Source organism: Armigeres subalbatus, chromosome 2 (genome assembly GCF_024139115.2).
Source record: "Armigeres subalbatus isolate Guangzhou_Male chromosome 2, GZ_Asu_2, whole genome shotgun sequence".
In the NCBI taxonomy this organism is placed as follows: Eukaryota; Metazoa; Arthropoda; class Insecta; order Diptera; family Culicidae; genus Armigeres; species Armigeres subalbatus.
This window is the reverse complement of record NC_085140.1, coordinates 330,839,274-330,857,127: the sequence shown is the minus strand read 5'-3', so window position 1 is coordinate 330,857,127 and position 17,854 is coordinate 330,839,274. Positions and strand designations below refer to the sequence as shown.

General features: G+C 36.4%; 2 protein-coding genes across 2 annotated transcripts; one reads left to right on the top strand and one right to left on the bottom strand.

Moving 5' to 3' along the window:
- Positions 1-725: 725 nt before the first annotated feature.
- Positions 726-2,897, bottom strand: LOC134212747 (uncharacterized). Its single transcript, XM_062690866.1, has 2 exons — positions 1,113-2,897; positions 726-933 (listed from the first exon to the last, which is right to left on the bottom strand). The coding sequence occupies exon 1, from the start codon at positions 2,729-2,731 to the stop codon at positions 1,421-1,423; it is 1,311 nt and encodes a 436-aa protein (XP_062546850.1). The 5' UTR covers positions 2,732-2,897; the 3' UTR covers positions 726-933; positions 1,113-1,420.
- Positions 2,898-14,210: 11,313 nt separating this feature from the next.
- On the top strand, positions 14,211-17,656 carry LOC134212746 (dnaJ homolog shv). The gene is made up of 4 exons (XM_062690864.1): positions 14,211-14,647; positions 16,182-16,839; positions 16,908-17,118; positions 17,179-17,656. Exons 1-4 carry the CDS (start codon positions 14,502-14,504, stop codon positions 17,241-17,243), a joined length of 1,080 nt encoding a protein of 359 aa, XP_062546848.1. The 5' UTR covers positions 14,211-14,501; the 3' UTR covers positions 17,244-17,656.
- Positions 17,657-17,854: the final 198 nt, after the last annotated feature.

Below are 17,854 nucleotides of genomic sequence, written 5' to 3'. Positions count from 1 at the left end.
ATTTCCTTCCCTGGCTTGAACTGCAATGTGATTTTGTATCGTTGGAGGGCGAGAAGCATCCGCTGCAGTCTCATGGGAGCTTCGGTCAGTGGCCTTTTGAAAATTCTCAATAGCGGTTGGTGATCCGTTTGTACAGTTACTTTTTTTCCAATAATGTAAAATTCAAACTTACGACATGCGTACAGTATTGCCAACGTCTCTTTTTCTATCTGTGCGTACCGCCTCTCCGTTGGTGTGAGCGATTTTGAAGCGTAGCACACTGGTTGTCCGCCTTGAAGAAGGACAGCTCCAAGCCCAACACTGCTACTGTCGCATTGAATGGTCACGTCTTTTCGAATATCAAAATATTTCAGTACTGGTGCCTTTGTCACCAAAGCCTTCACGCGTTCAAAGGCTTGTCGATGTTCTGTGTCCCACTTCCATGGTTCATCTTTCTTAGTCAGGCGTCTCAGTGGTTCGGCTACTGTGGCTAGCTTAGGAAGGTAACTTGTTAGGTATGTTACCATTCCTAAGAATCGAAGAAGAGCAGCCTCGTCTTGAGGTTCTTCCATCACCTTGATACTGTGAATCTTGTCGTGATCTGGTTTAACACCATCGGGAGTGAGCACGTGTCCGAAAAATTTGACCATGGGCTGGCACAAACGAATCTTCTCATTATTCAGCTTTACATTCTTTTTCGCCATCCTCTCTAGAAACGCTTGCAGATTTCGGTTTGTGGTCTACCATAGCTTCTTCTGTACTTTGTCCGCATCCAAAGATAAGAATATCATCGGCCAATGCACGCACGCCCTTAAGGCCATGAACTGCTTCGTGCAACTTTCGTTGAAAGATTTCTGGCGCGGGCGAGATTCCAAACGGCATTCGCAACCAACGATAACGCCCAAATGGAGTCCAGAAAGTGGTCAGCTTTGAGCTCTCGTCATCCAGTTTTACCTGCCAAAACCAGATTTAGCGTCAACTGTAGTGAAAATCTTAGCATTTGAGAGTTCTGGTAATAGTTCATTTATGGTGGGAATTGGGTAATGCGGTCTTTTGAGAGCGGTGTTCAATAAAATTGGGTCTATGCATATTCGAATTTTACCACTTCGTTTCACAAGGACAAGATTACTCACCCAATCCGTGGGCTCTTCCACCCTAACGACAATCTCCATTTTTTCCATTTCGTCTAGCTGTTGTTTGAGCTCTTCCCGCATTGTGACTGGGATACGGCGAGCAGTCTGTATAATTGGTTTGATGGATGAATCTACCTCGAGATGCACGTCGCCTTCGAGTCTACCTAAGCCTTGAAATACAGTCGAAAATCGAGACACAATATTTCTGGCCTCTGTTTCTTGTTGCTCCATCACGGTCATACAAAGTTTAACTAGCTCCAGCTTAAGACATGTGTGCTTGGATAGGATTGGCATCTGAGGAAACTGTACTACGTTGAACACTGCCTTATATAGTTTCCTTTATGTCGAACATCGACGGTTGTTCTTCCTACAGTGCTAATCGAAGAGCCGCCAAATCCCTTCAGGATAACTCGATTTCTATCGAGGGAAATTGATTTCGTATTCAGAATTTCCAAAAGCGACGGTAGGCCCACGACGTTGCACGAAGCTCCTGTATCCAAAATGCAGTGGACCTGTTTTGAATGATTTCCACTGTCCAGAAAGGTCAAGTCGGCCTTCAGGAGTCCAGAATGTCCTTGTTCCACACTGTACAGAAATTCGATTGAGTCTATGACTTCTTCTTCCAACTCTTCTTCTGTGCTGCTTTCGTTGGAATTTTCTTCCCCAATCGTATGCACTTTTTTGTTGAATCGTCCACTCTTATTCTTCCTACTCTGCTTCTCATTTTTCTTCTTCTTTTCCATATCTTCTCGCTTTTTCCAACACATGACTTCGAAGTGATTCCGCTGTTTACAATAGCGACATTCACTGCCCTGAGCGGGACAATCAGCCAAACTCTTATGATACTCGTTCCCACAGTAAGAGCACAGCTTCGATTTCATATGCTTTCTATATATTTTGTTTACAACGTGTTTCTCTTCCATCCATTTATTCTTCTCTAGCTCCTTCCTTGTAGCCTCTTCGGACATACACTGGTCGATCACTTGTTTAGCAGTAAGCTCTGGTTTATCAATAAACGCTTTCTTCAGCCGAGTGTCACTCAAACCAGCCACTATGATATCACGAAGCATTTCTTCTTCCATGTTACCCCAGTTGCAATCTTTAACAAGCGCCCTGGCTCTATTGATGAATTGTGACATCGTTTCACCATCACCAGCACCGTCGGCTACTTGTTGTTTGCACTGCAAAAACTCATACCGGGCGAGTTTGACGTTTCTTTTGGGCACCATGTATTTCTTCACCGATTCCATACAAGCACTTACACTATTTGTTTCTGCTGGCAAGAGCGGCCAGTTGTTAAAAATTTTCCTCGCTTCTAGCCCAAGAGCCGCTTTGAATGTGGCCACTTTCACTCTCTCTTCCTGATTTTCCAGTCCCGACGCGATTAGATATATTTCGAAACCTTCTATGAAATCATTCACATTCTGACGAACATTTCCCGACAAAGAAAGTGGTTCGGGAAACGGTACATTATTGTTTATCACTCTCGTAACGACGGAACTTGCTGCAGCGGCTACGTTTGCAGAGGTTGAGGTTAGTTTCACCGCCGTATTTTTCCGCACACTGGGTCCACCGAGATCACTCTCCACGGAGTCTTCGAACTCGTCATCGGATGGCATTTTTTTCCACTCACGTTTCAGCTACTTTACGACTTTTTACGAATTCAAGTTTTCAGTGCTACTGTTGGTTTTTTCTTATGAGCGTCTCTGACACCATGTTTTGTTGGTGTTTCGGATACAGAGAAAAGTACGTCTTTACTATAAGAGTATAGAATTAGACTGCGCGTTTTTATTATATTCCGTGTTGCCAGATTGACATAGTTGAATCCAAGAATATGTAATGCAAGGTGATAATCGGTAATATTATAACAATACAAGGACTAGACACGATAATACGACGCAATACAAACGTGCGCCACTGATTATCCTTGTTGTTGGTCTGATTCAGCGGTTTTATGAAGTTGCTGAAAAGGATAACTGAGTCGAGTTTGATTTTGCCGTTGAACTGTGGGTGTGGATCACTTCATCTTATCTCTCTTTGATTCACTACAGCACTCTGGTTGTTTGATTTTGTGTTTGGACCACCTGATCCTATTTTGAATCTCCTCTTGGACATATTATGAACCGCTCATATCAAGAAAATGAGAAAAATATCTGTTAGGCTTATATTTCAAGAGATCAGACTTGGCTTGCCAGTCTTTAAATCCTCTTTTTTGACATTTGTACTAACTTTGCACATCTGGTCACGCGGTAACTCTTTCACGGTGCTCCCCTGAGCGTTATTAACAAAAAAAATTCTCCATCAAAACTAATACCCGGAGCTGAATTCTGGGGCTATACTGCATTTCTGGACGAAATTTGAAAAAAATCGTAGGGCCCGTTTTGGAGTTACGCCCTTTTTAAGACGTAACTGTATGATATCGAAGAAAATCAATATAATATCTCGTCTTATGCATATTTCTCAACTTCCATTGAGTCGTCAGCTATAAAAGTACACCCGATTCTTTTTTTACACGGAGGATGCGTTCCGCGTAAAAAAAAAAATTCAGTTAAAAATTCTAAAATCCATGTAAAAAATGTTTTATGATTTCTCGACAAATCATGCAAAATGGAGCAACTTTGCAAAAATTTTGTATGGGATTTTTTTTACACGGCCGTGTAAAAACAGAATCGGATGTAGTTTGCTGATATACCAGTTGCATACTACAATAATGTACCAGCTTTGATTCAATGTATTAAAAACAATAGACATATCCTTGACGAAAATGTGAAAATGTTATCGATTTCAATAATTCCAGATCAAACAAAAATTTCAAAACCTGGCGACAATCGGCTACAAGTGCTGTTTTTGTATCCACACTTATTACCTGGAAAATTCGAACCGTATTTATATGGAACAGTTTGTCAAATTGAACCATTTCTAGTACATTATTGCAGGTGACCTTAAGATTATAAACCTGATAATAGGAATAATAACTAATTGCGAAGCCGAGAAAAACTTGAGAGCGGCGTTTCCAGGACTATTGTAAACATTCAGTTACTAATAAAAATTGAAAAAGTCGGGCATGCTGCGAAAAATACATCTAATTCCCGACAAGGACAGTGATTCTATATTGATGAAGTGTCCTCCTCTTTCAATCCACGTGAACACTCTTTGTTCGTTAACGTTACATAAAAGCAGTGTTAAAACGAGCTGGGCAGATTTATGGGTTTAAGGTGTAGGGCTATGTCTGATACCTCAAAGGTATCTTAAGCATAAAAACGGCTTCACTGAGCATACCATTATCTTCTCGGTACTGCGCACATTTTGTTAAATAATGCGGATTTGAGAAAGTTTGTTGACGTATGTATGGATGAAGCTTTAGTAAAGAACAGATGGATTACTGCTCCTTGAATGCATATACCCATACCAATATCAATAAAAAACATAGAATTGAAGTGCAAATTGCGTTGCTCTTATTTTTGTTATTTTTTTCAGCAGTAAGCATGCACGGGAGCATTGGAAATGACACGTATCAAGTTGAAATCAATAACTTTTATATAGAATAACTTTTGTCACATGTTATGTACAATTGTGTTTTTATATAAACAAGTAGCCCTTAATGGACCTTAAAACTTTTTTCTAATATGTCATTTCTCTAAATCTAAAATTGTTGGCGTTATCGGAGCATGTTATTAATAGTGGTACAATTACCCTATGTGAATGACATCTGTGGTTTTTGTTTAAAGGTTTTGAAGCATTTTCAAAATGTTTGCAACTCCTTATATGAACCTTCACCTGGATTCTATGTCGCAATTGATAAGTTCGTTGTCTCCTGGGAAAGTTAGGATCTTACGAAGACCTCCAAATATCATATCCCAAAGTTTCATATAAAAGGATTTTTTAATACATTCGGCCATGGGCAGGGATGGCACAAGAGTATATATCGACATATACGCCGAAGTTGTATAAAACCCATCTCTTGTGAGCTGAAATTTATTGCGAAGAGAAGATATGTGTGCATTTGATATTGTCCATTAAATTTAAACATAAATAAAAAGGGTTAATCATACGTAGTTGACTAGAATTGAATGTAGACTTAAGATGAAGCTAATCTTATTTTTAAATGTTCTTAGACAAATCTCATATTACTTATCGTCATAGTCAACAATTTTGTATAGAATTCTAAGGGCTATAACAAAAATAAATCTTTTTTTTCTATCGCTGACGAAGCCTTGGAATTTGAGAAATATGTAGGGGAACTGTTCCGATCTCCATCTCACTGTACATATATCCATCTCATCGCTAAACAAAGAAATACGGCACCAAATTCGTTGCTCTTTTTTTGTCAACATGCGTTCTCACTGCTGAAAAAAATCACAAAAATAGTAAACAAACCAAATTCCTTTCCATTGCTTTATTTTTGATGGGATGGAAATAGGAGCTATGAGATGAAGTGGCGAACCGTTCCCCTATTTGATGAGATGCTATACACAGAATTCTGTTTTTCACACGATTTTGTTTCGGTCGATTTTTTTATCGTGTGGCTTTAATTTATGACCAAAATCCATGCAACATGTTCCTAAAACCACTAATAATCCAGAGAAAAGTCAGATGATTATTTATATACGATAATCATTTTAGATGGGGATACAACTTAGAAAATTTAGATCGTGTTGAAACAGAACCCTGTGAATTTCTTCGATATATATCAGTTACGTCTTAAAAAGGGCGTAACTCCAAAACGGGCCCTACGTTTTTTTTTTCAAATTTCGCCCAGAGATGCAGTATAGCCCCAGAATTCAGCTCCGGGTATTAGTTTTGATGGAGAATTTTTTTTGTTAATAACGGTCAGGGGAGCACCGTGTCTTTTCAAGCCACCTTTTTGATCCAGATCCTTGGGGGCGTAATCAGTCAAGCGATAAATCAAGGAAAAAATGTCAGACAATTTAAATAATACGAAATTTGTATTCATTTTATTGTCTATAAAATGCAAAGCAATCGTATAATTTCTTGAAATTTAATTCAAAAATTATTTCAGGTATTCTTTCGGATACCATCGGAAATTCCGTTCCCTCGGAGATTTCTTCAGTAAGTCTTCCGGAATTAGCAGCAAAAATCCCTTCAAAAAACCTAAGACAAAATTTTAGTCTAAGAGTTTACGAATGAATTGCTAACGAAGTGAACGAACTCCTGAAGGCATTTCGGACATTAAATTTGTCCAAGAATATCTTTGGACATTCCTCCAAGTATTTTTTTTTCCGGAATTTAAGCTAGGGATTTTTGCAGAAAAAAAACTCTGGAAATAACTTCGGACTTCGGAGATAAGTCCAGCAATTCTTTTGAAGATTCTCTAAGACATTCTTTTGAAAATTCAAAGAAGCAGTACTTAGACAACTTCGAATTTTTTTTCTGAAATTACTTTACGAGTTCTTTTAAAAAAATATTCAGATTTTTTTTTAGAAATTTCTTCGGAAATTCCTTTAGGAATTCATTTTGAAGATTTCTTCGGAAATACCTTAGAAACTTCCCCCAGGAAATCCTTCGGAAATTATTTTAGTAAAACCATATGAAATTCCTGCAGGAACTATTCCGGAAATTTGATTGGAAGATTTTTTCTGAGAATTTATTAAAGTATGACATAGAAAGTACTTCAGGAATTTTCAAAAAAGTTTCTAAAATTTCAAGGAATGTCCAGATGAAATTTACGAAAGAACTCTTAAAGTAATTTCCGAATGATCTTTTAAGAATTTATGAATGAAATTCAGAAGCGACTCCCGAAAAAAAATCTGCAAGGAATATCCGAAGGTCTCAAGGAATGTCTAATTAAATTTCCGAAGGAATGTCCAAAGGAATGTCCGAAGCAATTAAAAAAAAAATCGAGAGAATTCCTGGATGAAGTTTTAAAGAATTTTCGTAAGAACTCCAATAATAATAATTGGAATATTGGAAGAACTTTTTTAAGAAATTCATGAAATAATCGCAGAAGCAATTTCTAAAAAAAGTTCGAAGGAATTCCTAAACCAATTTCCGCAGATATTCCTAAAGCCATTTCCAAAAGAAATCATGGAGAAATTTCTTAAGAAATTCTCCTAAGGGAATTTCCGAAGATTTACCTGAAGCAATTTCCGTTAGTATGTCCGACCAAATTTTCATAGCAATTTCCGATTCTTTAGAGGTTTTTTTTAATAGTTTCTTAGAAAATTCCTTTAATAATTCCTTCATAAATTCGTTTGGAAATTCTGGTCCCAAATCTATTCAGGTTATTCCCTGGAAGTTCTTCCTGAAATACATTTGAAAATGCCTCCAGGAATTTATTCTAAATTTTCTCCAGCAAATACTCCAAAAATTCTTTCGGGAACTTTTTCAAGAATAATAAAAATTTCCACCGTAGCTCATTTGGATATTCCTCCATGGAATCTTCCTTAAAACCTCCCAATAGGCCTTTGGGAAGATGCATTAATTACGAAACGCAAAAATCGACCATTTCCAACTCCCATAAAAAATAAAAATAAATCAAGCGTAATAATCTTTGAACAGACCTGAAATTTAAGTCGATTGTTAAGCATGAGTGAATAAATGTTGTCTCACTTCATATGTGCTTTATGGTTCTCTCAACTCGTGCTCTCGGAAAATTTCAGCAAAAAGCACGAGGCTTCCAAAATGACCGATTTGTGGCTTTGTTGTGAAATCACCTTAAACGAAATTCTGAAGAGATTCCCGAAAGAATGCGCGAAGAAAATTACGAAGGAATTTAGAAAGAAGGTCCAAAGGAATTTCTGTAAGAACTGCTAAATAAATCCGAAAGAATAACCGAATGAATACTTAAACGAATTCTTGAAACAAATCCTGGAGGAATTCCGAAGAAATTCCTGAAGGAAATTTCGAAGGAATTTCAGGAATTTCTTCCTAGAGTTTCCAAAAGGATTTTTTGAGAACGTGCTGGCAGTACTGGTTAAAACTTATGCCGAGGAAATTCCTAAAGGAATTTCCAAAGGTATTCCTAAGACAATTTCCGTATGTTACTGAAAAAAATCCTAGAAAAATGATCTTCCAAAATATTCTTATAATTCCTTCTTTGAATTTTCAAAGGAATATTATGAGGACTATCCAAAGAAATTTCTGGATTTAGGACCAATGCAATTTCCAGAGGATTTTCAGAAGAAATCCCAAGATATTCCGAAAGAATTCTTAGAGGAATGTCCAAAGAAATTCATGCAGAAATTTAAGAATGTCGGAAATTCCTACAGAATTTGATTCAGAAAATCCGTTTGGAATTGCTTTTACAAATTCTTTTAAAAGCTCCTTTGGAAGTTTCCTTGGAAAATTCTTAGGAAATTCCTATAGAAAATCCTTCGGAATTTCCATCAGGAATACCTTCCGAAATTGTTTAAGGAATACCCACTTACGGAATACCCACTGTTCGTCATTGCAAAAAATAGCGTATGCAACTCGTTGCAAAACTCGATTTTTTCAGTACTCGTAGCGTAGTATTTATCCAACTCGGCAAGCCTCGTTAGATAAACGTACTAGTGCTGAAAAAAATTATCTTTTTGCAACTTGTTGCACAAACTACTATTTGAATTCCATTAGAAATTGCCTTAGGAATTCTTGCCGAAATATAATAAAGAACTCCTTCATTTTTTTTAAATGATTTTCAGCAGCAATTATTCCAGGATTTTCTCAAATAAATTCTTCCAATAATTCCTTAAGAAATACCTTCCAAAAGTCTAAGAAGAAATTCTTGGAATTACTTCTAGTTTCCTCTTAGGTATATCTTCATAATTTCACCCATGAATTCTTGAAAAAATAATTAATTAGAAATTCCTTCAGGCTTTCTCCCAACAATGTTTCCGGAATAATTCCTGCAGCAATTTTGCAAGGAATTTGTATGGTTTTACTAAAAGCAAGAGGAAGTTCCGAAAAAACATCAATATTCATAATTATACAAAAATATTACTGGAGGGAATTCCTAAAGTGGAAAGAATTTCTGAAGGATTTTCAATAGAAATTATCGAAGAATTTCTTGGAGAAATTTCAGATTTATTTCTCAATAAAAAATTCCAAAACAAAACCTTAAAAATATCGGAAAGATTTTGCAAAAACATTTCTAAAGGAATTGCTAAAGTTATTCCCGAATTTATTACAGGAGTTTACAAAGGAATTTCCAATAGAATTTTCACGCCTGTCATCCAAAAATTCTGTCGGAAATAACTCTAAGAAATTCCAGGAAAATCGTATTTTTTTCCAAAGCAATTTTGGCGTATACCGTCGTGCGGGGCTTCTTTTGACAAATCGGGGGCTACTTTGGACATTTTGAAACAAGGAATTTTACGTAAATTACTGTCAAAATGCCATTATTATAACTATTTGGGTGTCTTGTTGATAGTTGGAAGGCAATTTTCTGTTTCAAATTTGAATTTTTTTTTCGTTTAATTGTTTGAGAATCAAAAATCCAAGGTAGCCCCCGGAGTCAAAAGAAGCCCCGCACGACGGTATAATTAAATTTAATGGAAAATACCCGAATTGCCCCAGCTTAGCTCCGCCAGTGATTTTGGCGTATATCAGCGGTTCTCAACCTGGGGTACATGTACCCCTGGGGGTACCTTCGCTGGTCTCAGGGGGTACCTGAGACAAAAATGCATAATGGCGGATATTGTATTGAACTTCAAAAAATGATGAAATACTCCTTAGTTTTTAATTTTAACTCATTTGTGATACAATTGCACATAATGAGCTTGTTGAATAGTTCACAGTGCCTACTTCTAGAAGGAATTACCGTCCGACGGGGCTTGTTTTGGTACTTTTAGAGTTCGTTGTAATGTAATAACAAAGAGGAGAGAACGCGGGTTTTCTTCGAAATTAAGGCTTTGTTATCCATAACACACTTTTGGTACATAGATGATGTTTGAAATCCGATGATTTTTGTTGTTGTTAGAAAACTGTGTAGCCGAACTGTCTATAAGTGTGACCTCAAAGACACCAAAATATTTCCATATAATTTAATATTTCTTGAATTAGGCATCAGTGTCTCGGTTCTAGAGTTTAAAAATATTACACTATGTCAATCATCGGACCATAGCTGAAGACAGAAACAAAATGGAGTGGAAAGTACTGGGAGGTAATGAAATCCGTACAACACCTAAATCCATCCACCTTATGAGATGTCTGGCTGACTTATTTGATTACGGAAATTGAAGATGAACAATCAAATTCGTCACTATTTGAAAGTTCTACGACAATTCAAACATATTTCCCATGTGAATTGCCATATTCATAAATTTACTTTCAATTAACTTTCAAATCACAACCAAGTTTCTTGAAACATTATTGAAATCTGAATCATATTGTCTCAGAATTCAATTCACAGTATTACATTTTCAGATTCCCAATCAAAAACCCAAGAGCTTTTGAATAAAAAAGCATCAAAAACATATTTTTTACTGAATGAATAAATTAAACCAGTAGAAAGTTTCATAACATACTGAGAAACGGACATTTTGATATGTACTGCGGTGGGTAAGGTTTTGTTTAATGTAATTTGGAAACTAAACACAGTACATTTGATACATTTTCAACTGGCGACCAAAACACGTTCGTTGGTTGTTGATTTATTTTTAATGATTGTTGTTAAAGCCTACGAGAAAGATAAAATACATTATTCATAAATTGTTTACATAAAATTTTCAAAATTTTCGGATTTTCCCCTCCATAATATCAAAGTTTGGGAATAAAATCAAATTTTTACAGAAACGAAAACCAATGTCCAATAATTTATGGAAATTTTATTTTGTGTGTCCCAAACGATTTCTGAGGATTCCAAAAGATCAATCCTATTTCAATTATTTATATTAAACTGATAGTTTTTGTTTTTTATAATTTTCATTTATTGTCGGCATCGCCAAAAAAATATTAACAATTAATTTGAAAATTTCAACCGCTTTATCGAAGTACAAAAACTTTTGAAGTTTTAGTTAAAGGCAGAAAATAAATTTTAAAATTAAATAGTGGAATATCTATGAACAACGAACAGTTCATATATATTTTTGGACTTAAAGTTAAGTAAAAACATGCGAATAACCAAATCAAATCCTGGTGCATTTGCCGGTAGCTTAAAAATTACGCAGCAATTCTAACTAAAGTTCGGATTTACAGAAAAAAAATCTTAAGGGATACCCCAAGCATTGATAAAGCCTCAAGGGGTACCAGTCATCAAAAAGGTTGAGAACCGCTGGCGTATATAAATAAATTTCAGGGAAAATATTCGATTTACTGGGTCACGTATCCCAGCTTAGCTCCGTCAGTGAATGCTTGTAAAATAGATTGAATGTGTCTGGAGGGAGGAAATCTAAATTATAAGAGATCTTTTTGAAAGATTTTGTTTTCTGCCCTCCAGTAGACTGTCGGTGAGAGCGATGACTTATTGTCATCCTCCCATGACGGTATACATTGCAATTGCATTAGAAAACAGGAATGAAAATAGCTACATTAACATGCGCCTCCATCTTCGAAACAAAGTGTTCATAAAATGATTTTCGCTTTCAAACATATTTTTTAATTGAATATCACAAGTTAAGATTTTCACATACAGAGATATCAAAGATTGGTTTATTTGTTAGCGTTACAGAGGTAATTGAATGTCGAGAACATCGTGAATCGTTCCATAAATAAGGAGGGAGAGTATAAATGGTGGTTAAGAAAAAACTTTTTTTTTTCATGAAACGTGTATTACTAATGAAGTTAAATGAAAAACGATTTGGGATTGAGATAGGATTAGATTTGATATATTTTTTTATAATGGGTTTAACATGCTTTTGGATAGGATTCGATTGCAATTTAAATGAGATTTGGAATGAAATTGAATTGAGTTTAGTAAAGATTACGACTGCATTTGAATTTGATTTTGATTTAAACTGGATTTAGATTGGATGCGAAATGGAATTGATTTAATTGGATTGCGATCGAATCAGATTTGTTTAGGGTGGGATTTAATCTATATAAGCTTAATCCTAGAATAAAAAAAAAACACATTAATAAAGTTTAAAAAAATCTATATTAGAATTGGGTTTGGATATTCTGTTTGATTCCAATTTGGATATGGGGTGGATTCTAATCGGTTTTGGATGAAAACTAGATTTTGTTCGCATTTGAACTAGATTCGTATTGGGTTTCTGTTTGCATCGGGTTCGCATTGGATTCGGATTTGAATTGACTTGATTTTAGTTGAAATCTGATGAATTCATTGGAATCTGAATAGATTGCGTTTGTATTAAATTTTAGTGATTGGAATTGAATATAATTCAGTTTTAGTTTTAATTTGGTAAGTATTTTATGTAGAATTGGATTGAATTGATATTGGATTAGATTTAGAATATGCCCGGCTAACCAATTAATTCGCCAAACTTATTCAAAGTTATTTATATAAAATTAAATGATTTTATCTTTACCTTAAATTATTCCCAAAAATCATACAAATCTTGATGAATCGTTATCACAATCCATATAAATTATAATATCAACGCAATGATAAACTTTGACAAAGTATTTCGAAGATGAACATCGCTAAGGGAAGAGGCCCCAAAACGCCCACACCCCCTCCCCCCGTCGATTAATTGCATAACGATATGAATAGTCATGGAACGTTCTGATAGAGTACGATATGAACGTTATGATATAATTTGACAATGAATTTTACCGTTGACAACGCTGCACCTTTATCACTTTTAGTTCATCCGCGTTCATTGATTTATATCGTTGGATACCAAAACATCGATAGATATTATTTTAACGTTTGTTTACATCCGGAAATTTAGATTTAGAAACATTCTTAAAAATGAAAAGACATTCTAGTTTCAATTTTAAAAGCTCTAATATAGATCCAATTTATAAACAAATTAACCGCGCAATTGGTGTTTTATGTTTGCATTCAGGTAAATAAGATGAATATAAAAATAGTGTAAGATGGGAAATAATTACCCTATATACCAGTCGAATACAAAATAACACGGCTAAGGAGGGCCCACACAGTTACCTACATAATATATCTAACAAATCATGATCGTCTAACATTGACCATCTGCACATAATCAGAATATATTCGATCGATTTTAATATTGTTAATTCACACACCTTCTAAAGTATCCCAAATTTTGTGCAGAGTTTAAAACATGAGGATTTAATATGCCATTTAGTTAACAGACTTTTAAATAGCTTCCTTTTGTACTGCATAAGTTAGTGGAGGAATCTCTGCGAGTGTCTGCGTGTCGAGTGTCGAAGTGTCCGATATTGGGAGATGTCCGGCGCTGAGGGATATCCCCCTACTCGAGTAAATTTCCTAATGTAGTACACTACATTGCTCACGAGGATAATCACTTTTATAGGAAACTAGTTGACCCGGCAGACGTTGTCCTGCATAGTAGGCGGAAATGCGTGTGTTGTGAACTGCTCATGCAAAATTTCCATACGAATGTTGATTTTAGTTTTTCATGATTTACTTAACCCTGCCCATGATTTTCACATGAGGAAATGTCATATAAACCCGTCGGAAACTATGATAAACGTTTCTGCTGAAGGAATGAAGAAAATCTATCCAGCCGTTTTCGAGTTATGCGGATACGAACACAGGCCATTTCATTTTTATTATATAGACTAGTCGACCCGGCAGACGTTGTCCTGCATAGTAGGCGAGAATGTGCGTTCCGAATTGCCCATGCAAAGTTCGCATAGGAATCACAATTTTAGCTTTTCACGATTTGCTCAACTTTACTCGTAATTTTTGCATTAGGAAATATCACATAAACCCGTCGGAAACTATAACGAATGTTTCGGCTGAAGAAATGAAGAAAATCTATCCAGCCGCTTTCGAGTTATGCGGATACGAACACAGGCCATTTCATTTTTATTATATAGATTTAAGCCCAATAAAAAAAATCACAAACCACTTGTTCTATAGGGTAACTGCCCATTTAAATGCAGCATTCCATTGTGAGCTCGTATACCATGCATTCGCATCATGGCAGCACTGCTTTCGGCCGCTACGTTGGCAGTACTGACAAAACAAATCACCAAAAACGTCACCTGAATCGACCAATCAGCTTCGCGCACGCCAAAAAGAAGATACCCATACACTGACTGATATTTACAGGAGCCGACTGTCAAATGTTAAGGGAAAATTCTGGTGACGGGTTTCTCCACGATTACGGTACAGGAAACATTCGCATAGATCGTCGTCGTCGTCGGGACAAATCGGGATCGTTTTTTAGTCAAATTAGCTGTTAAATAACGCAATAAATTAGATGAATCTTTTCATAAAAGATTGTTAATTCAATCGACGAGTGAAACCTGTGCTGGTGAATACGGGTTGTCGAGTAGAGATAAACAGATTTGTTCCATCATAAATCCAACACAAAGATGAAATCGTTCGGGGTGCGGGGTATCGTTCTGCTTCACGTAGCACTGATTGTGCTGATCCAGCAAGTCTCGGCGGGTAGGGATTTCTATAAAATTCTTGGCATCCGGAAGTCGGCAGGCAAGAACGAGATCAAGAAAGCGTACAGGTAAGCACTAGGGTACAATGGAACAGCAATACGGAAGTAAATTGATTCGGTTACAAGTATGAACGGATCCGGGTGGTTGATGGAAAAGGGGCGGCACGAAGTTTATGGGTTCTATCGCTTTCGCATTGTTGGCACATTCATGAGCAGGAAAAGAAATGCACATTATAAATTGATTAATACACTTAGTATCGTTTTCTAGTCTTGTTTTAAAATGATATTTTTGTCAAATTAAGTATATTAATCAGGACCTTTTTCATGAGGAGAAAAAAACCTGAGATTAGATGACCTAGCATTGATGTTATTTTTCTCGTGCAGCATTAGAGAGTATTGAGGAAAGCGCATTAATTTATTAAATTGAATTGAAAAATACCAACAAGTTATTGGATCTGTAGGGGGCTCGGCCTTTTGGCCATCCAATCAAATGTTCATTTTTAGAATATATGGCCTTTCGCTACACTTTGATGTACGAGACAGGCAATAACAGTCTACGAATTAGAAATTTGCTTTAAATTAGTATTGAAGATGTTATCATTGCGAAACCACCTTCAGTTGATCCGAAGAGAAAACTGATAATAATGAATTAAAAATCGCCTCTTTTTAACATTCTATTTGGTTATTTATACTAACTTTATATGCTGTTGCTCGTTTTGTAATAAGGTATGGGGACTGTTCGGCACTTCATCTCATAGCTCCCATTTTCATCCCATCAAAAACGAAGCAATCAAAAGGAATTTTATTTGTTTCTTACTTTTTTGTGTTTTTTCAGCAGTGAGCACGCATATTAGCAAAAAGAAGCGACGAGATTGGTGCTGTATTTCTTTGTTTTGCGATAAGATGAATATAGAGTTCCCCTATAACAATAAATCAGTGGAAAGCCAAAATAAAACAATCAAAGTTTTATGAAATTGTCTAGAAGTATCTATTTTGATGTTGAGCAAGCATATACACTTGAATGAATTATTGATTTCGGTTAAACTTCACCTAATTCTAAACAGCAGAACTGTTCTGTAATTAATTTTACAGAATTTCGGCAATTTCGATACCTGAATTATGGGAAAAGCACTGAAAATTGGTTAGATAATCACTTAACAGTTCTGATGTTGGAATTACTTTGAAATTCACAGAAATCTTTGAATTGAGTTGATTTTGTATACTTTATCAAGACATGCCCCAAACAATCCATATTGCTCCATTGTTTGTTGAAAATTAAATCCTTGAAGCTCGAGCTATTTCGGAGATTGAGTTTGAGATTTTGTTCATTAAAAATGGTGCATGTTAAAGATCATCTTTATTCATGCTCAAATATTATGCCTACACATTAAAGAATGTTTTGAAAATCTTCAAAAATTTACGAAAATTTTATTGTTGCTATCTCAAATTATAATTTTTGGGCAAAAAAAAAATACAAGGGGTCCCCCCTCGAAACATAACTTTTTAAGTAAACATATTTTTTTTAAGTATTTCTAAATTCAATATTATCGGCCTAATTTGGTAGCTAAAATCCATAAATTGTACAACATGCTTTCATTTTTAGAAAACTCGCCAAAGAGCTTCACCCCGATAAGAACCAGGACGATCCCGAAGCGTCACAGAAATTCCAAGATCTCGGAGCCGCCTACGAGGTGCTGTCCGACGATGACAAACGCAAGCTATACGATCGTTGCGGTGAGGAGTGCGTTAAGAAGGAAGGTATGATGGACAACACCGATCCGTTTGCGCACTTCTTCGGTGATTTCGGTTTCGGATTCGGCGGAGGTCAAGAACAGAGGGAGACGCCGCGCGGAGCCAACATCGTTATGGATTTGTTCGTGACGTTGGAGGAACTGTACAACGGCAATTTTGTGGAAATAACCCGCAACAAGCCGGTCATGAAGCCGGCACAAGGCACTCGGAAATGCAACTGCCGACAGGAGATGGTCACACGGAATCTGGGACCCGGTCGGTTCCAGATGATGCAGCAAACCGTGTGCGATGAGTGCCCGAACGTGAAACTGGTCAACGAAGAGCGCACCATCGAGATCGAGATCGAGCAGGGTATGGAAGATGGACAGGAAACTCGGTTCTCGGGCGAGGGTGAACCTCATATTGATGGTGATCCAGGAGATTTGATTCTGAAAATCAGGACGGTTCCTCATCAGAGGTTTGAACGACGAGGTGATGATCTCTACACTAACGTTACGATCAGTTTACAGGTTTGTAGTATCACCTGCGAGTCATTAACTAGCTAATTGATAAATTGTGCGATTGTTTTGCTCTTTAGGACGCTCTGGTAGGATTTACCATGGAAATCGATCATTTGGATGGTCACAAAGTGACTATCGAACGGGAGAAAGTCACTTGGCCAGGGGCTAGAATTCGTAAGAATGGTGAAGGTATGCCAAACTATGAGAACAATAATCTGCGGGGAACTATGTACATTACGTTCGACGTTGACTTCCCCAAGACTCTACTCAGTGATACTGAGAAAGAAGGTAAACCCATTTCCTTTATTTCATGCCTACAAATTTTTTAAACATTTTATTCTATTGCAGATATCAAAAATCTCCTGAATCAACCTTCGGTCAACAGGGTGTACAACGGACTTCGATTTTCGTAACTCCACGCGCATAAGTCGAAATCGACAAGACTTCTTAAGCATTAGAATAAATTGACATTAAATGCAACAAATTGATCGTCCTAGTAAAAATACCCTAAACTTTAAAATGTAATTTATTGAATCAAATCTGAATAGCATTTTGATGGGAACATGAAAATGTTACGTTGAATGTATTGCAGACTACACAGTCTTTAACAATAGTAGCGTTCGGCAAGAGCTGTTACGAATGCTAAAAGTCAACTCTACTTGAAGTAGCTTGTTTCGTTCATTTTTGTGGACCGGATTTTGAGTTTTGTGAATTCCATTTATTCATGAGTTATATGCTTATTTGTGATGTACGAGAGTTTTTGTGTAAATATGTGCTGAAGAGTAAATGAATTGATAATCGGAAATACAAAGTGAACAAATTTGAAGATGGTTGTTTTGAGTTTTGATATTAATGCTGTAACACATATGTTGCTTGGGACGATGATGACCACCAAAAAGATCAATAGCGAACAGAAAGAATATTAATTACAGTCGCCTCTCCACAAATGTATGTAGATTTAAGGGACCGAGGAAACCATCGGCATAGGGAGAGATATCGAGATACAAAACATCGAGATGTAGAG

What these genes read in the sequence shown, in the direction of transcription:
- LOC134212747 (XM_062690866.1), bottom strand. Translation starts at nt 2,731, where the DNA reads ATGCCATCCGATGACGAGTTCGAAGACTCCGTGGAGAGTGATCTCGGT.
- LOC134212746 (XM_062690864.1), top strand. Translation starts at nt 14,502, where the DNA reads ATGAAATCGTTCGGGGTGCGGGGTATCGTTCTGCTTCACGTAGCACTG. An exon ending in GAGATCAAGAAAGCGTACAG is followed by an intron (nt 14,648 to 16,181) that starts GTAAGCACTAGG and finishes TTTCATTTTTAG; the next exon opens with AAAACTCGCCAAAGAGCTTC. An exon ending in ACGTTACGATCAGTTTACAG is followed by an intron (nt 16,840 to 16,907) that starts GTTTGTAGTATC and finishes TTTGCTCTTTAG; the next exon opens with GACGCTCTGGTAGGATTTAC.